Here is a 25252-nt window from a genome sequence, read left to right on the forward strand (position 1 = left end):
GTAGTGAACCTGTACATGTGTTCGCCTGAAGCTTCACGTGTTTGAACCCAGCCCAGCTCTGTGGGTTGGTGTGTGTGTGTGTGTGTGTGTGTGTGTGTGTGTGTGTGTGTGTCGACCGAAGAGAAAAGGTACAACCCCCTCCCTCACTGCCTCTCTCTGCTATATAAACAATCATCGGGCAGACTTTTCAACAACAGCCCTGCAGACCTTCATCTAGGCTCCAGGCATCAAACTGACTCACCATGACTCCACTGCTCGCCTTACTGGGAGCTGCACTCTGCTCCCTGACGATGTCTGCCGAAGTCGTGCCTCAGGCAGACTTTGACTTACAAGGGGTAAGAGACATTGCAGAATTAACTATGTGTGTGTTTTTTAATACAGATTTATGATCAGTATAAATTGTTTTATACAAATTCCCTAAATGTTTTACTGCAGCGATCTGCAGGTTTACCTTATAGACTTAGAGGAAAATCATATAATAGACATTGTTTACAATATATACTTTTATATCTTATTTTTTACCTTCAGACACTGAAATACAACAAAACCATAAATGATAACGTAACAGAAGTGTAAAAAATAAAACAGGCATATACTGCAATTATCAGGCAAGAAGAGAGGGTTTGTGAAGAGAGAATAATGCCAGAGCTAAAACTAAAACCTGTCTGACATTTAACAAGAATGGAAGTTCAAAAGTGCCACAATTTATTATAAATACATTCAGTGATACCTGATACGTGTCATTGAAAAATTAAACTATCTAAACAGATTTATAAAATCTATGACTGATTTAAAATGTAAAAAAGTAATATTTTTCTTCCCCCAATTGTTTCATGGCCCCCTGTTGCAACAAGTTACGAATTTATCAGTCAGTGGGCGGCGCTGCTCTGGTCAATATAAGTGGTCGGAAGTTGACTTGCTGTGACTGTTGCTCAGTTCAGTGTTTGGAGTTATTTCAAAAAGTGGACTGACGGTAAAAATTTCTTTATTTCATGTCATTCTGCACTGCAGAAAAGGAACCATGACATAAATTAATTCTGACCTAATTAAAGGTTTGAATATGTAATACCTTTAAATTTAAATGACTGATAAATATTTAAATAATATTGTAAAATATTTTTGTCGAAATAAAACTACTTATTGTTTGTTAGGACTTTATTTATATATAAAAATGACTACATTTATATGAATATATAAATAAATAATACATTGATTTATGTAAATATAGGTATATCTTGTGTCAAATACAATTCATACATGTATTTCCTTATTGCAACATTTTAATCATTTTAAGCATCTCTATTCACTTATAATTATTACATAAATTAATTACTTAATTCATTTTTTTTATGATTTGTGGCACAGCAGACAACCAGTACATTTACATTTATATATGATTTAACAAACTACTTCAAATTCATTATATGGATACGTTATTCAAGTAGTTATATGAATTTAATTTTTGACACATTTTACAAATATATGACAAACTTTAATGCATTATTTAATGATTTATTACACCGCTGCACTTTGTCACTTGATAAGACAGGTAATACATCTGTTAAATATTTTTTTTTTTTTAAAGCTTCAAATATATTTGGCTTAATTTGTAATTCACAAACAGTAGAACATTAGATTTACGCTACTTTTAGGATCTATGCACTAAGAAATCATAAGTTCTTGTGGGGGCTCCCGCTGGTCTGTGGGGCATAAGTAGGCACTCTGGTTATGCCTTGGGTCGGTCTGATCACTGCAGATGTTCTCACAGCAGTCGAGGTCTGCAATTTCATTATTGGAAAACCTAATCCTTCAACCTATCGATGCAAAAGACCAATTTATCTTGCTTTAAAAGCAAAATAACACATCTCAAGGTTATACTGAATGAAATGTTTAACTATTTGTTTCCCCAGGTTTCAGGGAAGTGGTACCTAATCGGATTCGCTACCAACGCCCAGTGGTTCGTCACCCGCAAAGCTACAATGAAAATGGGCAGTGCCATGCTAAAACCAACTGCAGAGGGAGACCTGGATCTGTCATACGCCAGTCTCAAGTGAGTGTGAGAGGACAGTGAGAGAGAGCTGATTTCAGAAAATTAAAGATAAATGAGTTTAATTTCCTTGCAGCTCCGATGGTTCTTGCTGGAGAAAGACCAACCTTGCCAAGAAGACTGACGTGCCTGGGAAGTTTACATACGTCTGTCAGCGTAAGTGCAATGTACACACCAATGTAAACAGGGTACAAACAGCCACAAATTCACATCATCTTCTTGCTTTTGTCAGGTTGGGGAAGTGTGAACGACATGCTTGTGGTGGATGTCAAGTATGACGAGTATGCACTGATTTACACCACCAAAATGAAGACAGGGCAGACCACCACTGTCACCAAACTTTATGGTATAGTACTCACTAGCAGTGCTACATTTTATGTAGCTGTGCCTTTAGCAGCAGAATAATCTTTGTGACGTTTCCAGGCCGTGGAGAGGAAGTCAACGCTGACGTGATGGAGAAATTCAGACAGCTCTCCTTGGAGGCTGGCATTCTGGCCGAAAACATTGTTTTTCTTCCTAAAAACGGTACATTTATATCACTGGAGGCTGGTTTTGTACCCAAATAAATTAAAGTGCTGCAAACACTAATCAACTTTATTTTGCTTTCCTCAGCCGAGTGCCCAGCTGCCTAATCTTCTCTGGTTATCATGCCGGTGATGCAGGCTGCAGATCATTACCTTTGCTGTGGAAATATTCATCTATTAAAGCTACTGGCATAAACATCTTCAGTTACTGTGCTTTGCAACGAGTCTACTCCTCCATTCATCCTAGCACCATGCTGGCAAAATAAAACATGAAAACAGCTAAAATACTTTGCTTTATTATCTTTTTTTAACAAATACGCAGACGTACATCCATAACAACACAGTTCAGATTTCCTTTTCATCAAGTGTTTACATCTACACGCTTTGTACAGGTCTGTATACAAAACAATAATTTACGTCCCATAGAAGTCTAGTTACACTTAACTATACAACGAGTTGTAAGTGAAATAAATATAAAAACAGAAATGATCACAGGTGTTAACAAAAGATGTAAAAAGCCATAATACGCTTACATCACCAGCTCTTGGTATCGGAAAGTTGCATCTAAGATATACATTTTCCCTTTTCTACTGGCAAACGTACATCTGTGATGGTGAGGGCACAGTTCAGTCCATAGTTCCTTACTTGCAGCACCACATATACTGTATGATTCCCAACATTTAAACATTTCACTCAAATCATCTTTGAAAGTCATTGGGTTTATCTTCCTAGTTAGAATTAATGGATTAAAACACTGTAATTTTGGGCTTTGTCTCCACTTGATCCGAGCAACTTAGCCCATTTACAGACATGAAACAGAAATGTTGGACATAAAGTAAAGCATTGAATGCACAGCGATTTATGTGCATGTTCAATCACAACCATACTGTGTCCACTTCTTTTACAGGTAAATTTAATGATTGTGGTGGACACCTGCAGTCCAGAATGATTCTTCCATAACCATAATTTTTGTTATCACAACAAAAAGCATTATGTTACATTATTGGTGGGATTAAAGCACCAGGAAGCACAACAAAGGGTTTTTTTTTTATGTCCTTCCTTCTCTCATTCACTCTCACACACTCAATTTTACAAGTGCTACTTAGAACATGTGGCTAATCCATACCTCTGTTGTGTTAAAAGTATATCTGAACAGAATGACGCAGATATTTTTAAAATTACACATCCATTTTAAGACAAAGAATTAGGACCAATTTTGACTGAGAACTGATTGCTACCTGCCAAATGCAAAAATGTGTATCTACAAAAAGACAAACCACCATGCACACAGTCACCAGCAGGGGACATGCAGTTAAAAAAGTGCAAGTCTATGGAGAGGGGAGGGGAGGGGGCGCTAACTCTGTCAGAGGCATAATGGTATGTACATGAGTATCCGTATGGAGAAACATGAGGCAGAGGATCAGAAAGAGCAAAAACAACAGATTGGACTAAAGTAGAACAGACACACAACGATTTCTATGAGGGTGCAAGGACTCGGGTGTGTGATGGGCGTTGGTCTTTATTCTGGCACAGTATTTAGCTCAATCAGAGTCACTCCGCCTGCACCACGTCCTTGTGGTGACGCATAATATGCTGGTTCTTCTCCGAGGGACGTCGGAAACCTTTGGAACAGATCTCGCAGCGGTGTGGGTAGTCCTTTGTGTGAATGGAGATAACGTGGCGCTTGAAACCCGAAGCATCCCCGGTGCTGTAGTCGCAGTACTGGCACTGGTAAATTCTTTTCTCTTTTTGTCCTTTGCCGATAACAACGGTCACACTGCTGGCTAGGCTGGCTGCACTGACCCTGGCAGGCGGGCCGGAACCACCCGACCCGCTAGGTGCAGACTTTTTGGGGGCCACAACGGGAGTGTGCGTCTCTGTCCTTTTCACTTCACTCTTTTCAGGTGAGGCCTGCTGCTCTTTTGTGTGCACAGACAAAATGTGGCGGCTGAGAATGAAAGGGTCTGCGATTTTAAAGTTGCAGTGTCGGCACTGGTGGACTTTCTTAGTGCGGTGAGACACAGAGTGCTTCTTCAGTTCAGACGGCCGGTGAAAGCCCTTTCGGCACACAGCACATTTATGTGGATAGTCCTTGGTGTGAACAGATATGATGTGGCGTTTCAGGTCACTGGAGTTAGAGCTTTTGTGATCACAGTGGGCACAATGGTGGGTCTTATTCTCCTCGTGAGTTAGTCCGTGCTGCATCAACTCCTCCTCCTCGGCGAAGGTCTGGAAACAACGCTCGCACTTGTACGGCATCTCTTTGCTATGCTTAGTCTTGATGTGCGTTTTGAGATTAGAGGAATCGGCCGACTTGTAGTCGCAGTACATACAGGAATAAGGCTTCTCACCCGTGTGCGTGCGCATGTGTTTCTTCAACTCCGAAGGGTGCCGGAAACCTTTCCCACATTCCACACAGATGTGAGGGAAACTTTTGCTGTGGACGGCCAACAAGTGTCGATTGAGCAGCCCTTGCTCCGCGGTTTCATAGTCACAAAACTTGCACTTGTGCATCTTAGTGGGCTGAGGAGGCGGCTGGGCTTTGGGCTCCCGGTGGTGGTGCTGCAACCTGTGGGAGAACAGCGCCCCCTGCTGGTGGAACTCCTTACCACACATTTCACACTCAAAAGGGGCTTTGCTGCTCAATGCGTGCACCTCCATGTGATTGTGAAGGCTGGCTTTCTTGTTTGTGGTGAAGTCACAGTCTGTACATTGGTACTTTTTCCGGGTCAGGACATCCTGGTGGTGATTCTTAGTGTGTCGCTTTAGGAAACCTCTCGATTTGAACTTTTTACCACAAAGCATGCAAGGATAAACCGTCAGCGGCTGGCCGTATGGACCGATGATAATAGCTGGAAAGAGAAAGACAATGAAATAACATGGTCATGTTTTTGTTTGAAAAGAAGGACTTTTTCATCTTTTTTTTTTTGTCAATATAAAACTGTTAAAAGTGTTTTGCTAAGGTATTCATATCCCTTGAACTTCTTTACATTTCGACAACCATCTCTTTTCAATATATTTGACCAAAACAGAAGTTTAGATGTGTGTTTTACAACCTAAACCTGCTTAAACATCTCCACAGCCATCTCCCTGACCTGTCTGCCGTGTTTCTTGTTCTTCATGATGCTGCTTGTTCACCGACGTCCTCAAACAAACCTCGGGGATTTCATACAAACCCTGGATTTATACTGAGATTAAACCGCACGCAGGGGGGGTCTCTATTTGCAAATAAGCTAGATTTTAGAGGCAGTTATACTATTTTCCTCATGCACTACTTTTAGTTCGTCATTCCCATAAATCCAAATAAATTACAGTGAAGATTGTAATTGTATCGTAACAAAATGTTATGCGAGTATCTTTGCAGGGCAATGCATGCATTTCAATGTACACATAGTAAACTAATTGTTTAATTTTCAAGAATAGTAAAGGGCTAAGTGAAATTTACATTTACAAAACTAATGCTACGTTTCATCACTGTTAAAAATCAAGTAATTGTGCATGGCTTCACAGGTATAAAGAGAATAAAGTAAAAACCAATGTTTGTCCAGCCTTGGTGCAACAGAATGATTGTTGATAATGCTGCTCTTTCACTGACTTGGCGCTCTGACACCAAATCAATGTAAAGTCAGGTCAGCTCCTCACAGATATTAAACGCTGGAAATCTAGGAGTCCGGCAACTCATCATCCCTTTAAAAGACAGTTTCTTCATAGTCAAAACAGGACTTAATTTCAAAACGGAGATTAAAGAAGAAAACATGAAACTGTGAAAGATTTGTTGCATATGGCAATAATATCAATTGTAGTTGATCCTCTTTCCTCATTCCTGTTCTTCTTTTCCATCATCATCATAACTTCCCCAGCACTCTTCCTGGGGTTTAGCATCTCAGCACATAAGATCTAGATCAGTAGTCCATAAACGACAATAGGAGCCCATCCAACTGACCAGATAACTAAGTCCACAACGGAGTTCATATTACTTAAACATCTGTCATTTCTTTACATTAATTGTGATTTCTGAGAAAACTGTATTTTTTAATGGTCTATCTTATTGTAAATATATGTTTGAGCTCAAACAACACAATATCATCAAGTTTTGCCTGTTAGCAACGCATTGACCTCATGCACGAACTCTTAAAGTTTTAGTTACTTAACTGTTAGCTTGTTGGCTATTGTGTTCATTTGGAAAAATGGTACATGGGTGAGGGTGGTGATGATGGTGGGAGTTTGTCTTTTAACCAATGGGTTGCCAGTTCAAACCTTGGGCAAGACATTTTACTTCATGACTGACGTATATTGAATTACAGAAACTGAAAAAGTTAAGTTAGGTCAATTCGAATAAACAATGTAATTTAATTGTTAAAACTAAGTATCTTCACTTACTGTAACTTGGCTAGTAGTACATTCAACTCAAATGCTCTGTAGCATTCAATTAGAGGCTCGAGTACACTGAAGGTAGTTTCACTTCACTCATTCAACTGATGCTTCATTACTTTAAAATTTTAAGGCAACGAGTTACCTTGATTTTTTGAAGTAGATTTCTGGATCCACAGTGCAAGCAGCACCCTTTGCGATGGCAATACTTCACATTTTGAAATTCAAAGAATGATTTGCATTGATAAGCTGTGCAACTCTATTGGAGATTGATGGAAATCTGTGCATGAAGATGCTCAGAGCCATTAAACTTCTCTACCAGTATGGTGCATCATTACAGATTCTCAGCTGGTGTTTTTTCTAACTCATATCTGAACTCCTGTTTGCATTTGATGATTCAGGACATAACACGTGCTTGTTACTGTGATAGAACGCCATTTCTGAGAATGAGAAATACATCAGTCTGCAAAGTTAGTGTGCTATTTTGCTAAGCTAATTTTGCTTAATGCAATGTATATATGTGCTTTTCTTTTTATATATAAAAAGTTGCTTCAATCAGATCTTCTGTGTTCTTTTATTTAGAAATGTTAAATTAAGTTTTTTTAAATAATAGCCACCCGGACAGAAGTCCTGGGCAAATATAACAGGCAGGCCTTGGTCAACTATTAGAAGTATGTATTTTGAGTTCAAAATGTCTGCTTCAAGTCACGATAGAACATTTTAATTCTCAATTTAACAGTGAAAGCACATATTTAAAAGGGAAAATAAGTACAGATGAAAAACCAGGGTGATATAAATATTACCATTTCTTCTGGGGTTTTTATCCCGTACCTGTCTGGACCTGCCGATGTTCTGATCGTCTCCTATTCTTGTTGCGTTGCCTATTGATTTCATCGACCCCGTCTGATTCGTCGATGTGCAGCAGCGCACTGGCTGCACCGTTTCGATTTTCACAGCCCTCGCTGTCCTCTACACCTGAGGGACCAACAAAATGTCTATTACACAAAACAAATCCTGTAAAACATGGAAAATGTAAAAGGTTGAATTTTTGCAAAACCAAAAAAGACAAGGGTATTGTCTCTAAATAGCTCCGCAGGCTCACCATGGTTTCCTTGATTGTGGTGAGAATCCCCGACAGACATGTAAACCATCTTCTCTCTGAGTGTTTGGCCCGTAGATTCTGTTAACGCGACGCTCTCTGCGTCTCCGTCGCTGATGTCAACTGATTCTCCTGCACAAAGGAATAATGCGGCCATTAGTTTTGTTCGATGATTGAATTAATTTTTTTACATCTTTTTTTCCTAAACACGGTAACAAGTAAAAAAGAAACAACAGTATGACTCAACAACAAAATAAGTTCATACCCATGTCGTCTTCTCCTGAATCAGCCTTGAAGATGTACACTTTTATCACCTCTTGTCCATCTTCATCTTTCTCCACTTCCTGATCCTCCACAGCTCCTTCCACGGTTACCTCAGTTCCATCCTCAGAGACCATTTTCCCAGCTTCGTCCACTAGTTACATAATAAATACATAAGACATTATTGCAATGGAAATCTTTTTCACATCATGAATGCACCAATGTTACTTATGTTGCTTGTATAGTCACCCCTGTCAAAAATGAAACACAGGGAGCCTACCTAAAACAGAACCCAGAAAAAAAAAGGAAACTATGAATGTTTCTGGTAGCGGAAAGCCAATCATTACACCAATGACTGAAATGAGAATTTTTCCACAGACATTATGCAATTAGCAGATCAAAAACTCTAAAAAACGCTTTTCCTGTTAAATGAATCAAAAATGAAAACTCCCATATTTTTCAATTTGTAAAGTCTTCAACAACACCATGCTCTTTGTTAACAGTAAAATAGCATCAGATAAAGGTTAGGAATATGTTTTAATGTGGAAATGGAAATCATTTTTTTATTTCTTTATTTTATTTTCAACTGAAACAACAACCTTTATCCATGAATCTATAGTTTTTCTATTATGGTCAGTGTTCAAGTTTAGTTAATGAATAAAAATAACCTAAATTGGAATTGATAAGATCTGAAAAGCAAAATCAGCCTGAAACCATGAATGGTGAATCTCTAACAAATGAAAAGCAGAATAAACTTACAGGATATCATTAGATAATCTCCACAGCCATCTTGGTCGTCATCCTGCTGCTCTGGGTCCAGGCCATCTTCTGGGACGTCTCCCATGGCAACGCCTTCCTCTTCGCCCTCTAGAGCCATCACACAGGTTTCTACAGCAACATCTTCATCTTCATCTCCATGCACATACTCAGAAACCACATCTTCAACTGCATCCTGGATGACTAGCTCCTCTGGAGCGAACCTGTGCACTGCCATGCCTTCGCCCTCACCTTCTGACACCAACACAGTCTCTTGAAGCTCCACAACAAACTCCTGCCCACCGGCACCACCGTCATCTGGAAGAAGACAACCAATCAGCAGGATAACACCAAAGATCCACCATCTCATACAACACCTTCTGAAGTTACAACAAAAGATGGACATATATATTCTCCATCAAAAAAGCATTCATTAAGTACTTCATTTAATCAGAAACATAATAAAACGTACCCGATCCGCGTATTATTATTTTAGGCTCTTGAGCATGAATTGCAAGCCTGGTGACATCCTCATCCATTGTCCTCGTACTGCATTTGTTACTGAAGAGCTGAAAGTAAAACATACAATGGTTAGATTTCTGCTGTAAAAATATGCTTCGATAAACAGAAAAGCAATGCATGTCGCAAAAATGTAAACGACTGGTCAAATGGTTATTATCTGGTTGGTATCAGAAGCTCCTTAAAAACTAAATGAATAAATCAGTCTCCTTTTTGCATCTCATTCTTACTCTAGCAGTCTTGAAACAGACCCAAATTACCAAAATGTCAAACCAGTAAAACCTGTCATACAACCAACTGGTTTAATTACATTATATTACATTTAGGATTATCTATTACATATGTAGGGCAAACAAACTGAATTTGAACAGAAAGAAACATTGAGCATGGATCTAAGGTCATCACCTGTGTGCAACTTTAAAACAGATTTGAATGTGACTGTGTGTGAGCCTTTGTATCAAGTATTTTCCTACGTGCACGATGAGAGGAAAACTTTTATCTGATGCTTGACAAAAGTAAAATGTAGAGCAGGATCCTCTTAATGGATTGAAAAATTACCCAAAAAGCCAACATCAATGATTGATTTGAGCTATTTTGCAAACTACAATATAGTCAGGTTTTTTGTCAATATACATACTGACGACATATATTGACAATTATATGAGCTATCATGATTATCTTATGCAATCCCTACAGTCGACTCTACTTATGTTTATAAAAACAGCTTGATTAAACCAACAGAGACAAGAAGATCCTATTTACAAATGTTTGAGGTTTGACTGGTGCCCTTTTATAAAAAAAACCCTTGGAGCCCACACTATGAAGCAAGATTAGTATCTCATTAGAGTAGCCTTAGGTTCAGTAATTAACAGTGACCCCTACATTTAGTGTTTTTGGCAACTTCAAATGGAAACATAACTAACTCTATCAAATATCTATTACACGACAAGTTATGTTTAAACATAAGGCTAGAGATGGGTACCTAATTCGGAACTTTTATAGGTACCGACCAAATTCCGTCGGTACTACAGAGTACCTAATCACGCAAAAATCAAACGGTACCATGTTTCTTTACCTAAACGCATCATTGTGACACTGAGGGAGTGAAAGAGTGGGCAATTTTTCATGCCAGACATGAACACAGCATTGCACGCAGAAGAGCGTAATGACCTCAGTAGAAAGCAGTGGGATTCAAACCAGTGTATTTGTGTAGAAAGTGCTCCAAAGTATGGGACCACTTTTCAGAATGCGATGCAGATTACGCTCGCTACAATATCTGTGACGGGAAGTGCAAGGCCAGCGGTGGGAATACTTCTAATCTGAGGAATCACCTGGTTAAGTGCAAGATTCTTCTCAAAGCTGAGGAGTGCACAGTTTTCCACAGCCTCAGATCTACAGCTACAACTCCTGCATTCAGCACTGTTACCACGCCTGCATCCATGACTGACTCATGGTCTGCAACCAGCAACATGGGAGAAGAAATGTTTGGAACAACTGAGATACTACACTATACATTCATTAAAGTTTGTATATTAATAAATATGTTAAATTGAATTTTTTATTTTAGTAATAAACAAATTAACATTTATTTCCACATAAACACACAAAAAAGTACCGAAAACTGGTACCGTTGAGTACCGGTATAGATTCCCAGGTACCGGGTATCGGTTCAAATGTGAAAGGAACCCATCTCCACATAAGGCCTCAAAACATTGTATAAATACCTCCGTACAACCAACTGGTCATCTTGAAAAATAAAAACATAACAAAAACACAGTAAGTCTTCTCTTCTATTTGATTTTTACTGAGAAACATCTGTATGGTAATTATCTCTAGAATACTGAATGCAATGCAGCCTACAACAATAAGGGAGTCGTGACCTAGTGGTTAGAAAGCAGGGCATTTGTGTCCTGGAGAGGACACAAGTACACTGGTTTGAATCCCACAGCCTGTCACTCTGGGTCCCTCAGCAAGAGCCTTGGCCCCTAAATGCTCCCACTGCTCCCTAAAGGAATGGATTAAATGCAGACGACAATCTCTCCATTGGGAGATCAATAAAGTCTATATTAGTATTATAACAATTACTGATTAATTCGTTTTCCAGTTAATATGAAATTAGGAATAAATAATTATTTTAAAAAATGATAATTGAACTGTAAAATCTTTCATGACCATTTATAACTGTGGAGGCAATGGACTGCATGCACAGAACTGTTATTGCATGGTTATATTTGTATCCAACTTATAAAAAGGAACAAAACTGCATCTAATCAAATATTTTAGACGAATGACACCTGTACAACCTGCGCATGTTTTTGGTCCAGTTATCAACTTAATCAGATTCAGACATCAAGAACAAAGGGAGTCAACCCAGCCCTAAAAACTAATTATTGGAATACAGTCCCACAAATGCATACCATCTAAAATAATAGCCTACTAAATATTATGTCCAGGTCCTTTGTCATTTTAATAGGAAACATGTCAAAACTGTCTTGGGCAAAACCAGTATCAATGGAAATATAGGATAAAATCCTAAGAAAAATAATAAACGACAGCTGCAACTAACAATTATTTTGCTAGTTGATTAATCTGTAGACTTTTTTCGATTAATCGATTAATAATCGGATTGTGAAAGTTGCTTAATAGGAGTTTTTTTTTTACAGAACCTGAACCAGGTGAGGCTAAATCTACGCCACTTGAGGAGTTCGGGATAGAGCATATTTACAGACAAAGAAGGTTTTTCATGCAAAACGTATTTATTTTTTGCAAAATTGTGGCCTAATTACTGTCAGTTGTTGTTTCAGCAAATGGCGTGTTTTATATGTATGAGCTGTTTTACTTACGCCTTAAAACACTAGGTATGTATGACACAAAGTAAAATAGATACACAATGATAAATGTCAGTTGTGGGAGGGTCTCACTGATGTGGCAGTGATATTGATAAATATTAAATCCTAACTTGGTTTCAGAGTGGATTCATCTTCAGGGACCTCTTAATAAATTAAGAACATGCATCAAACACAAAAACTTTACAGAAGTGATCAAAAATATAACTGGTTTACAACCTATGTGTGCAGACTGAAACAAAAAACTATAATAGCTATGTCACCGCTTTTCACTCTTTGTTTATAAAAGATTAACGAAGGCTGGATTTTCTTTCAGTTTTAATTGTTAATAAATGTCCTAAGTTGAAGGTAAAACAGTTATCATCTAATATGACAAGTATTTTATAAAGGTTTCTGTTTAGTTTTGTAAATTTGGCACACACACAGTCAGAAATAAAGATATTCAATTAAAAATCAGTTTTTGAACAGTACAATTGGAAGAATGGGACATCATGTTTTGTTTGCAAAGGTAAGCTAGTGAACAGAACAGAATGATCTTCACTTCATTCCCTGAAGTAAATTTTACCATGATGATCCTCAAAGCTAGAAGTGTGATGTTTTCAACACTGGGAAGAAGATGAGATCACGTGCGAAAGAAATCTGTCCAGTCACAAAAAAGGAAGACGCAGAGATGTAAACAAAAAACGGTGTAGCTGAGGTGCCAATTTCCTCTGAATGCACCATCCCCCACCTCTAGGTGGGCAAAAAAAGATGACAACAGTTAGTAGAGAGCCACACAACAGGGCATCATTCTGCTTTAGAGATAGCAAAAACGTCTATTAAAACCCACACCAGTGATTGGGTTAACTATCTTAGTCTCGTATACGAGTCTAAGCCAAACACAAAGCCATTTGAGATGAATAAAGGCACGGTGTCCAACTGACCACTGGAGTAACATTAACACGGATTTCAGATGCAAATTCCGACTGTCACAGATAAAACTCATTTATAAAAAGCTAATTACTACTTCAACATATAGACACCGTGACAAAACAAAAAGAAGAAAGTCGAGTTAAACTATTTGTTCACGGGTTTATGTCTGCAGAGGTACACAGCTAGCAAGAGGAGCGCTAAGCACACCTTTTCTAAAACCACCGTTCAAACACACAAGCGCCCGCCATTTTGTTAGCCGTGTGTCTAAACGAATGCTAACTTTAACGTTAATGACATTTCTAATTAACGAAAAAACTATGTTAAATATATTTTAACTAAGACCCACGCGGCTCGACAGTTGCTGTTCTCATTATCTATCAAAGACAACAAACGGAAAATGGAGAGTACAGACATCTAGCTTTCGGAGAGCTGGATGGCTAACTAGCTACCTAGCTAACAACATAGGCCTGCTTTACCGATCACGGCCTCAATTAGGCCCGGGCCCGAGAAAAAGAGGCCCAACCCTGAGCGGCCTCGCCGTAACATCAAATGATTTAATTAAAATATAAAATGCAAGCAAGGACAAACAGTCATAAACGCACACAAATGAAGACATAGGAACGACAAGAAGCGCCCAGGGAGCGCAAAAAAAGCCGCGTACCAGATTTATGCTGCAGGGACGGCCTCTCTCCGCTCCACGGCTTCCCAGGCCGCCTGGTTCCCCCAGACTCGGGCAGGATTCAGTCGGGAATTTTGTGTGATTTGGGCGGGCCGGGAACGAGCAGAGAAGGAGGGGTTAGGGGATTGTTTCTGGAACACCGCTGAAAAACGAAGCAGGACGTCTGAAGCCAGACAGTGTCCTGCTACAGCCCCCCGCTTCTCCAGCTCCGAGGCCGCCGTCAGCACGACACGTCACAGCCCGAGAGCGGCAGGAAAATGCGGAAGAGTTGAGGTGGAAATCACCCGAAAGCTACTAAAAAGGCCATGATGTGAGGACCTGTTTGCTGGATTGTGACAAAACTTCACTATTGTGTTTCTTTAGTATAAAATCAAAAGCTAGTGTAGCTTGACTAGAACCATTCTACTTTACCCAAACAACAGTGGAACATGCAAAGACGACCAAAACCACAACTTTTACAGAACGCATCTACTTTTTATATTACAGCTTTTCAAAAGAAGCACTGTGCCTCGTCAGTACTCATATATACCTTTTTCACATTTAGCCTCGTTACAGCCAAACAACTTTTATGTATTTTATTGGTATTGTATTTATTAAAGGTGAAATAACAAAAAATATTAGAAATGGTTTAATTTTTTTCCAATTGTGAAAAATGTGGGGGCATTTGGCGATATGGCGATATGACCCTACCAACTTTGTATGGCCAGAAACAAAAATGGACACACATGCTCCTTTGCATATAGATGAAGATTAATCAGATTAGATGGAAAACGAGTGTAAACACAGTTTTTCCAAATCTGGTCACAAATTCTCAGTTGGATTTATGTCTGACTTTGACTGGGCCATTCTAATACATGTATATGCTTTGATCTAAACCTGTGGTTCTCCCAGTTGGACCCATATATCAGCCTACAACTGTTGTTTTGAGATGGTGTAGGGCTAATGTGTGTGATCTTAAAATTGTTGTTCTATTGTGAATAAAAATTTATGGCATTGCATAAGGGGTATAAAAAGAATGAGAATTTATGTTTCACAAGTTTTGTTTTAGATAACTCATTCTTAACAATTTTTTTTCTCATAAATATGTATCTGGTTCGTACAGATATTCAAGACACACTAGCACACAACAACCATGTATAAAAGTATGTTGGAGTTTGATGGCCAAATTTTGAAGAATCATCTTGGTCCGTTAATGAGTTTGGAAGCATCAGATAATTGTTAATAATAAATTCTGACCAGTTCAAGTGGTTACAGTTAAAATTTTTATTTTCAAAATATTAAATTTAATATCCCCTCCTTAAACCGCCGATTTAACATGGTGGAGGGGTTTGAGTGCTCAAATGATCCTAGAGGCTATGTTGTCTGGGGCTTAAATGGTTCTAGGGACATGGAATGTCACCTCGCTGGAGGGGAAGGAGTCTGAACTTGTGCGGGAGGTCGAGAGATATCGACTAGAAATTGTCGGGCTCACTTCCACGCACAGCATGGGCTCTGAAACCCAGCTCCTCGAGAGAGGCTGGACTCTCTTCTACTCTGGAGTGGCCCTTGGGGACAGGTGGCAAGCTGGGATGGGTTTGCTTGTTGCCCCCAGCTCAGCCGTCTTGTGTTGGGGTTTACCCCAGTGGATTAGAAGGTCGCATTCCTGCGCCTTCGGGTCAGGGACAGGTCTCTGACTGTCGTTTCAGCCTATGGGCCGAGCGGTAGTGCAAAGTACTCGGCCTTCTTGGTGTCCCTGTTGGGGGTGCTGCATAGTGCCCCTCCCGGTGACTCCGTTATTCTTTTCGGGGACTTCAACGCTTACATGGGAAACAGCAGTGACACCTGGAAAGGCGTGATTGGGAGGAATAGCCTCCCTGATCTGATTCCGAGTAGTGTTTTATTATTGGACTTCTGTGCTAGTCACGGATTGTCCATAATGAACACCATGTTCAAGCATAAGGGTGTTCATCAGTGCACCTGGCACCAGAACACCCTAGGCAGGAGGTCAATGATCAACTTTGTTGTCATGTTTTCAGACCTTCGGCCACATGTTTTGGACACTCGGGTGAAGAGAGGGGCTGAGCTGTCTACTGATCACCATCTGGTAGTGAGTTGGATCCACTGGAAGAGGAGAAAGCTGGACAGATTTGGCAGGCCCAAGCATATAGTGAGGGCTTGCAGGGAAGGTCTGGCGGGGCCCTCAGCCAGGGATGTATTCAGTCCAACCTCCGGGAAAGCTTTGACCAGATTCCGGGGGAGGGTGGAGACATAGAGTCCGGGGGTACCATGTTCTCCGGACAGCCTGAGCTGTGGCCGTAAGGTCTGCCTCAACCACAGCCCCAAATTGCAGATTAGTTGAACAGGAGGAGCCATGGATGCAGAGCAGAAACAAAGAGGAGAGAGAGAAAGATGAAATTTGAGTCATCTCCTATGTTGAATATAATATGCAATTTAAGATCATTTGAAAAAAGGGTTGGATGAACTCCAAGCTCTAACAAGGACGCAGTCATAGTATTGGGAATGCAATATTATGTGTTTTACAGTGACATGACTGCAGGATCATATCCCCAACTCCAGCATCTCTCTGATGGGTTTTCTGACCATACGAGCAGACAGATGAAGGAGCACCTCAGATCCACATTCGCTTGGGCGCAAACAAACCTGGAAGCCAGCGTAGAGGGCGCAAAAGCATATTATGACCGGAAAGCAGCCCACCGTGAATACGAAGTGGGTGAAAAAGTCTTCTATTTCAGATTTGCCCTACCAACCGAACGCTCCAGAAAATTTCTCCCAAAATGGGCAGGCCCCTTCGAAATTGTGGGGAAACTCTCACCAGTGGCCTACAGAATAAGAATCTCAAAATCCAAACAGGCCCCGATGTAAAAATGGGTTCACGCGAACCAGATCAAACCCTACCACAGACTCTCCTCCACAGAAACAGGGCTCCCTTCCGGAACTGAGGGAGGAGAGGGTAGCGCATAGGGTCAGCCAGATAGGTGCATGTAAATAAACTCCACACTAACATGCACTAACCACTAACAACTCCACCCATAAATTTTTCCCTTCTATAATCAGGATTTCTCTGTTGCAGGATGGAGATCATCTGGATGATTGGCATTCTTATTGGCTCCACACTTGCTCTACCAACCGGTGTAATACAGATAGGACCACCAACCGGCCCAGTCCTGCAAGACACCCCCGGGCTCCTTATTACGCACTGTAGACTCCATACGCAGAGGGTCTTCGTGCGCCTAGACCCGTGGGACGTGTACCGTAAACACATCCGTCTTCCGCCACTGATAACTGAAGGAAGACCTCAGGGGACTCAAACCCCCGACACCATAGACCATGCCAAACAGACTACAATCTATATCCTCAAACAACTGCAGAAATTCATGGTCACCGAAGAGAACCTCAGCGGCAGTAAACGCTCAAAGAGATTCCTAGGTGGATTGATAGCCTCAGCTGCGGCGCTGGGACCTGTTTTCCATTGGCCTTTCAGCAGCAAATTCCGTTAGCCTGAAAACTATTCAGAGACACGTGCAAGAATTGGATGACGAAATGCCAGAAATCCAACAAAGACTCCTCCTCCAACAGAGACTATTAAACATACAAACCAAGACCCTCCAGGGCACCGTGGTTACTGTAAACTTACACTCCACTCTTATTAACAATACCCTGCATGCACTGCAAACCCTCACAGAAGTGGTCAGGAATGTGATGTACACACAGGTTGTAAGAGATTTGATGCAGGACCTGATTAGGGAGGTTGGTTCATCGGTAGACAGCCTAACCGAAGGACGGATACCCACTTACCTAGTTCCGCTGGATTTGGTAGAGAAAATCCTAAAGTCCACCACAACAGACACCTTGCAACCTCCACAAACACACCTAGTTTATAGCTTAGGCAGTGCAATCCCAATTTTCGTCAATCTGGATAACCTAGAGATAGGATTTATGCTCAATCTTCCTATCATCGAAAGAGCAAACGTATACAGGCTTAAAACAGTGTTAAATGTCGGGTTTTGGAAGGAAAACACACACGTACAACTAAAAACCCCATCACTCTTGGCTTACCACGAGGCCGACCCAAAGCTTTATTTGATTCCCAATTTAGACCTGTGCACCAAAACCAAGGACCTCCATTGGGTGTGCCCGAGTAACCCGTTTATTAGAGATGTCACCGATTACATGTGTGGTTTAAGGGAGGGATCTCCCGAACAAAATTGTCAGGCAAAGGTAACTCTGAAGGATGTAGGGTTAGAAACCAAGGTCGAACGTGCGGGTAACCGATGGCTTGTAAGCACACCAGTAAGAGAAGCCTTGCTATCCTACGATCAGCACGACACCGTTACCAGAATAAAATTACCCAACCAAACAATGTTCGTCTCCGTACCCCAAGGTGCACTCCTACATCTCGGGGACATAATCCTTCATCACCTTAATCCCGATCGATATGATACAGAAATTGAAATTATGGATGCCTTCAAGGGATATAATTTCAGCATTGAAAAACAACTGATAGTGGAAGGTACCAAACAGATTAAGTTCAGTCTCACCCCTGCGGAATTAAGCTTCACACCTCTCCCTCAGTTCCCCCGGCGAACAGAATGGACAGAAACCCACACTATGACCGTTACGGTAGTTCTCCTTGTAATCGGGTGGGTCGTGACGGCAGGAATGGCACACACCGCATACAGACAGGTTAAGCATTTACAGGTCAGGATTGATTCCCTTACATTCATTCCCCCACGGTTCATAGCACCGCCTTTGCCAATGACACAGCCAGGGTCCAGTGCCTAATAGAAGTTGGACGAATAAGCTATGAACCATGATTTTGTTTTTGTTTTTATATATACATATATGTGTACGGTATCTTTTATTGCTGTTTCATTTTGTCTCAGGGTTACCAAAGCTGATGACCAAGGAATGTAACGATGATATGAATGTATTGTCCTGTATTTTCTCATTGAACAATGTAGAAAGGTATGAGTTAGTCAGAGTTTAGTCCTGCCCAGGCTAACCTCTATCCTGCCCAGTCATAGGTTTTGAGGAACACAGAGACAGTTTTGTTTTGTTCTGCTTCGCCACGGATCACTGATTGGTCAGCAAAGGACAGAATGGTCCCAGTAGCTTCAAAGACTGCGATTCATCTCATCCTTTGAACCTAGGGAGGAATGTTGGACCACTTGTTGCTGAATATTGGACTACTTGCACAGACACCAGGCCTCCTGGTGCTTTCGGCCATTTTGTATCCAGGACATGGCGGCTGATATGACACGCCCTGAGTCTGACGTCACAGGGCGCTATATATGGAGGCCTCCATGTTGAAAACCCCGCCTTCTGCTAGGAACCGGACTAGCGACTGAAGTGCGCCACTTCAAGAGAAGAACTCTTTGCAGAGTTCATTCATTCTCTCTCGTTGGACAACGAACAATTCATAACTGAAGTTTCTGGACTAGGAAGGCCAGAAATTTCACTTTGCCGATCGAAGACGTGAGTTTAACACATAACTAAAAACACGGAGTTCGAGGAAACGAACCGCCACTGTGTTTTCATCACAAGTCGACTTTGATGGTCAAATCATATTTTTCCTTTTCGTCAAGAAGGCCCCCTCTTTCCCTCTCACTCGCTGACCCAGAAGGAGCTTCACCAAGTAAAACCCATCCTTTATTTTTATTTCTTTATTAGAAGGCCTGGGCAGGGTCAGAGGTTGTAGAGCGATCAGAATCGCTAGTTAGGATCTCATGTGTTCTGAACGATATGTGCATGTAACCTTGTTATTGAAACTTTGATGTGTTATTTTGATATCTGGAGCTGCCGCGTTCCTAGCTCTGTGAGTGTTTTACCATCTGGGAGTCAACGCAAGTGCGTGGTAAGACTGGACTGTTAAAACAACCTCCATAGCAGAAATTCTCCATTTTCCTTTGTCTCCAATATCACTGCTCGCTAGCTTACCGCCAAAAGTTTTATAACGCTTTGTCTGCTCAGGAGTTGGGGGAAGTTTTATGATCAGGACATCACTGAGTACAAGGGAGCCGCGCCCCACTCTCCACTCACCCCACACCTCTTCGTCATATTCTCAATTTTGCCATAAATGCTGGTTGATTCAACACCCACTGCTGTTTTCTTTATTTTTGCTTAGTTAGATGTGTTATCCTTGTTATGTAGAATTTTGCATGTTGAGTAGGTGAAGATTAATAAATATTCACATAGATAAAGAGAGAACGTTTTGTGTTCATTGTGTGCAAAAAGTGAAACCGTTTGAGCCCTTCTACTGTGCAGACATTTTCTTGAATAAAAACACCTGATGTAACACAAGCACCCTCTTTATTACACCAAGCACAATGTCCAAAAACACTCAGTACACCAAGCACACTCCCAAAGAAAATATGATGATCCACCGATGATCCACATGGCCCTGTCTTTCAGTGTTTAACCCTTCTCTCTCCTGGACATGGCAATTGACTGAGCTTTTACTGTGACTAACTCTATGTGCTCTCTTTCAGACTAACTTTGAAAACTGGCTCAGAGTTTATCTGTTCCTTCTTTCTAGGTGAAACGACTAAAGGAGCTACATCCATTAACATTTACTTTTCCTTCCCATAGAAAGTACTCCTGGATCAGTGCTTCTTTGTTCTCTTTGTGTCTCTGCTCTGTTCTCTCAAACCCCCAGTCGGTCATGGCAGATGGCCGCTCACGCTGAGCCTGGTTCTGCTGGAGGTTTCTTCCTGTTAAAAGGGAGTTTTTCCTCTCCACTGTCGCTACATGCATGCTCAGTATGAGGAATTGCTGCAAAGTCAACGTCAGTGACTGTCCACTGTCTCTACATGCTCATCCAGGAGGACGGAATGCTGCAACTCACTGACTGGATGCAATCTGCTGGGTTTCCTTAGACAGAAAAACGTTTTATCCAATTTGAATAAATAACTGAATCTGACTGCACTGTTCAATGATTAGGATTAATTGGAATGTATGTACCTGACTTTTGTGAAGTGCCTTGAGACGACGTGTTGGGAATTGGCGCTATATAAATAAACTGAATTGAATTGAATGAATGACAAATCAAAAATTTTCACTTCATTTTTTTTTTAGTTTTTTATTTAAAATGGGACAGTGGAATTTCATAAAACAAATGACAATTCAAGTTAAAGAAGCCAGAATTAGCCTAATGGCTATTTTTTTTAATCTGTAATCCCCTATAGTTCACATTGTTTTTAAATTGCCATTTTTCATGAGTTAACTACTCAGAATCTTTAATGGGTTACTAAAAACACATGTACAACACGCATATACAGGTCCTTCTCAAAATATTAGCATATTGTGATAAAGTTCATTATTTTCCATAATGTCATGATGAAAATTTAACATTCATATATTTTAGATTCATTGCACACTAACTGAAATATTTCAGGTCTTTTATTGTCTGAATACGGATGATTTTGGCATACAGCTCATGAAAACCCAAAATTCCTATCTCACAAAATTAGCATATCATTAAAAGGGTCTCTAAACGAGCTATGAACCTAATCTTCTGAATCAACGAGTTAACTCTAAACACCTGCAAAAGATTCCTGAGGCCTTTAAAACTCTCAGCATGGTTCATCACTCAAAACCTCAATCATGGGTAAGACTGCCGACCTGACTGCTGTCCAGAAGGCCACTATTGACACCCTCAAGCAAGAGGGTAAGACACAGAAAGAAATTTCTAAACAAATAGGCTGTTTCCAGAGTGCTGTATCAAGGCACCTCAGTGGGAAGTCTGTGGGAAGGAAAAAGTGTTGCAGAAAACGCTGCACAACGAGAAGAGGTGACCGGACCCTGAGGAAGATTGTGGAGAAGGGCCGATTCCAGACCTTGGGGGACCTGCGGAAGCAGTGGACTGAGTCTGGAGTAGAAACATCCAGAGCCACCGTGCACAGGCGTGTGCAGGAAATGGGCTACAGGTGCCGTATTCCCCAGGTCAAGCCACTTTTGAACCAGAAACAGCGGCAGAAGCGCCTGACCTGGGCTACAGAGAAGCAGCACTGGACTGTTGCTCAGTGGTCCAAAGTACTTTTTTCGGATGAAAGCAAATTCTGCATGTCATTCGGAAATCAAGGTGCCAGAGTCTGGAGGAAGACTGGGGAGAAGGAAATGCCAAAAGGCCAGAAGTCCAGTGTCAAGTACCCACAGTCAGTGATGGTCTGGGGTGCCGTGTCAGCTGCTGGTGTTGGTCCACTGTGTTTTATCAAGGGCAGGGTCAATGCAGCTAGCTATCAGGAGATTTTGGAGCACTTCATGCTTCCATCTGCTGAAATGCTTTATGGAGATGAAGATTTCATTTTTCGGCACGACCTGGCACCTGCTCACAGTGCCAAAACCACAGGTAAATGGTTTACTGACCATGGTATCACTGTGCTCAATTGGCCTGCCAACTCTCCTGACTTGAACCCCATAGAGAATCTGTGGGATATTGTGAAGAGAACGTTGAGAGACTCAAGACCCAACACTCTGGATGAGCTAAAGGCCGCTATCGAAGCATCCTGGGCCTCCATAAGACCTCAGCAGTGCCACAGGCTGATTGCCTCCATGCCACGCCGCATTGAAGCAGTCATTTCTGCAAAAGGATTCCCGACCAAGTATTGAGTGCATAACTGTACATGATTATTTGAAAGTTGACGTTTTTTGTATTAAAAACACTTTTCTTTTATTAGTCAGATGAAATATGCTAATTTTGTGAGATAGGAATTTTGGGTTTTCATGAGCTGTATGCCACAATCATCTGTATTAAGACAATAAAAGACCTGAAATATTTCAGTTAGTGTGCAATGACTCTAAAATATATAAATGTTAAATTTTCATCATTACATTATGGAAAATAATTAACTTTATTACAATATGCTAATATTTTGAGAAGGACCTGTATACATACATAAGTGCTATTATTTACACAAGAGGTGCATCACATTTGCAGGGCTTCATTTGGTGCAACAATCACTACTGCCAGTAGATGTCACCCAAGGGAAATTAATGAAGGTTCTGGTAGTGAACCACTTTATGACACAATGGTTCAAAACGATTCTATGCTTCAAAAAGCCTCATTTGACATCACTACCTAGGAGTTGAAAGGCTTGGGCTGTCCACTGGAGCTTGATCCAAAACAATTCTTGAAGGCTTGAAGCCAGCACAAATGAGTCACAGGAGTTTGGAGCCAAGACTAGGAAGTCACCTGAGAAGGAGCACAGAACGAGGTAAGACAAACTGGAGTCAAAAACTAGAGACAGCAAGGAAACTGGCCAGGAGAAGTTGCCACAAAGGCTAACACTCAAGCACTGGAGTGCAGACAGCCCAGCCTTCTTATACACCTCCAGAAGAACGAAGATTGGCAGCACCTGCTCACCTCAGCACCTGTGTTCACATAATCAGTGGCTATGGCGGCATCTAGTGGTGAATGAATGTTAATCGCAGACATGAAACAACACACAAAATCCCAGATTCCAAAAATCCCTACTAGACACCTCATAATATTCAGTGCCTTTCTACTTTTCTCCAACACATGCTCTATTTGACTATTCCAAGTTAATTTCCTGTCAAAAACTACACCTAAAAAACCAAAACACTCCAACCTTCCTATCTCTTTTTTATATAAGTGTAATTTTTTATTTACTCAAATTTTTTATTTGCAAAAAAATATAACTTTAGTCTTCTTCTCCTACGCTCCCTGCTTGCTTGCATTCTTTTACTCCTAACTTTTTATCTCTTAGCCAAAATTACAGAAATATTGGACTAAAACTATTTCTTACCAGCGACTCCCAAGGATTATTATTATTATTTTTTTTTCTAAAGGATTTTGATGTTTTTGTAATCGAACTCGTAAGAAGGACAAGTTGACACCAGCTAATCAACACAAAATGCCTACCTTCACCACAAAGGACTTCGACAAACTTTTACAGAAATTGGTTGTTTTGGAGATGAAAATCCACCGACTAGAAGTGAATGTGAATATGGGGTACAACGATGATTCAACTCTGCCTGTGATCCCAAACAGTGACAGCCAGCTCAACGAGTCAGCCGGCAATCAGAACAGTGAGAATAAACCTACAGGTAGACCCCCCTGGCATGTTTTAGGGGCATGCCCAAAAAAATCAAGGTGGACGACTCCCTGGAAGATCTCAGCAATTAAATAAATTAGAATGGCCAGAATTGCCCCCGTTTCCCCTGGGAAAAGGAGACTTCGACAGCGAGCTGCTGTCACAACAACTGATAGGAGTGAGACAGCTGGAAATAATGGAATTCCCGTCCAAAACAGATTTGCCCCACTACAGAATGAAAACCAGGAAAACAATCCATCTAGAGAACAATAAAAGGTTTGAGAACAACCTTCATTCTAAACAGTCTTCTCCTAAATTGCCAGAGAAAAAGCGCCGCACCAGACCAAGAACCCTAACAGTGGGCAACAAAGCTGTGGATGGGATTAAAAACTTCTGCAACAAGAAAAACACAGAAGTTATGATTGGTACCAGTAACCAGAGAATATTCTTGCAATCACAGAAAAGCGCCCGTCTCTAGAAAACCTTATTATACACTATGGAGCCATGGATGACGTGGCTAAGAAAAAATCAGAAGGATTGAAGGAGGATTTCACTCGTCTTCTGAATATTGTTGGTGGTCTCAATATCAAGGGTTTTCTCAGAGGACTCTTTGCACCGATTTTCTGCGGAGATGAGATTTTTTCGAGACTTCTGATGATTAATAAGTGGTTGAAAAAAACATGTGCTACTAAATCTGTGAACTTCATCGACAACTTCAATATTTTTTGGGAAAAAAGACAACTTATCAAGCAAGATGATTTCTGCTTGAACAACCCAGGAGCCAAATGTCTCACATCTAATCTCTTCTATTCAGTAAATTATCGCCAGCAGCTTCGACCTTCAGCAGAGAACATGGAGTATCAACAACAATGATAACGCTGCCTCCAACAGCTCCAGCAGAGACAACCGGCCAGTTGGCTGAGAAAGAGAGGTCATCACAAGACCGACCCCCCCGTTAAACCCCCCTCACTCCAGACCCTGACCCAGACCGCACAAAACTCTCCCATCTCCCCACTGAGCCCGCTTTTTGCTTTACTGGATTCTGATAACATGAAAGGACCTAAATGGCTCTGACATCGTCTCCATACAACACCCGCCGTGGCCGAGGCCCTGCTACTGAACCAACATCTTCCAAATGCCGCAGAGCCCAACCACCTCCTAATCTATCTCCTCCTAATCATATCGC

At 41.0% G+C, this 25252-nt stretch overlaps 2 protein-coding genes across 3 annotated transcripts; one reads left to right on the top strand and one right to left on the bottom strand.

Moving 5' to 3' along the window:
• Positions 1–179: 179 nt before the first annotated feature.
• Positions 180–2856, top strand: zgc:153704 (Lipocalin-like). The gene is made up of 6 exons (XM_047378989.1): positions 180–335; positions 1911–2050; positions 2124–2203; positions 2280–2393; positions 2471–2572; positions 2660–2856. The coding sequence occupies exons 1-6, from the start codon at positions 243–245 to the stop codon at positions 2677–2679; spliced, it is 549 nt and encodes a 182-aa protein (XP_047234945.1). The 5' UTR covers positions 180–242; the 3' UTR covers positions 2680–2856.
• LOC124876324 (zinc finger X-chromosomal protein) lies at positions 2852–14283 on the bottom strand. 2 transcript variants are annotated; one of them, XM_047378987.1, is made up of 8 exons: positions 13997–14283; positions 9531–9627; positions 9311–9376; positions 9062–9190; positions 8307–8456; positions 8045–8173; positions 7774–7917; positions 2852–5423 (listed from the first exon to the last, which is right to left on the bottom strand). In XM_047378987.1, the coding sequence occupies exons 2-8, from the start codon at positions 9595–9597 to the stop codon at positions 4123–4125; spliced, it is 1986 nt and encodes a 661-aa protein (XP_047234943.1). In that variant the 5' UTR covers positions 9598–9627; positions 13997–14283; the 3' UTR covers positions 2852–4122. The 2 variants fall into 2 exon arrangements, with proteins under 2 accessions (XP_047234943.1, XP_047234942.1); XM_047378986.1 differs by having other exon boundaries at positions 9062–9376; positions 13997–14281.
• Between the last annotated feature and the right edge of the window lie 10969 nt (positions 14284–25252).

The sequence above is a fragment of the Girardinichthys multiradiatus genome, chromosome 11, assembly GCF_021462225.1.
Source record: "Girardinichthys multiradiatus isolate DD_20200921_A chromosome 11, DD_fGirMul_XY1, whole genome shotgun sequence".
NCBI classification, from domain to species: Eukaryota; Metazoa; Chordata; class Actinopteri; order Cyprinodontiformes; family Goodeidae; genus Girardinichthys; species Girardinichthys multiradiatus.

What these genes read in the sequence shown, in the direction of transcription:
- zgc:153704 (XM_047378989.1), top strand. Translation starts at nt 243, where the DNA reads ATGACTCCACTGCTCGCCTTACTGGGAGCTGCACTCTGCTCCCTGACG. An exon ending in CAGACTTTGACTTACAAGGG is followed by an intron (nt 336 to 1,910) that starts GTAAGAGACATT and finishes TTGTTTCCCCAG; the next exon opens with GTTTCAGGGAAGTGGTACCT. An exon ending in GTTTACATACGTCTGTCAGC is followed by an intron (nt 2,204 to 2,279) that starts GTAAGTGCAATG and finishes TGCTTTTGTCAG; the next exon opens with GTTGGGGAAGTGTGAACGAC.
- LOC124876324 (XM_047378986.1), bottom strand. Translation starts at nt 9,597, where the DNA reads ATGGATGAGGATGTCACCAGGCTTGCAATTCATGCTCAAGAGCCTAAA. An exon ending in AATAATAATACGCGGATCGG is followed by an intron (nt 9,377 to 9,530) that starts GTACGTTTTATT and finishes GTCTTCTTCCAG; the next exon opens with ATGACGGTGGTGCCGGTGGG. An exon ending in CCACAATCAAGGAAACCATG is followed by an intron (nt 7,918 to 8,044) that starts GTGAGCCTGCGG and finishes TTGGTCCCTCAG; the next exon opens with GTGTAGAGGACAGCGAGGGC.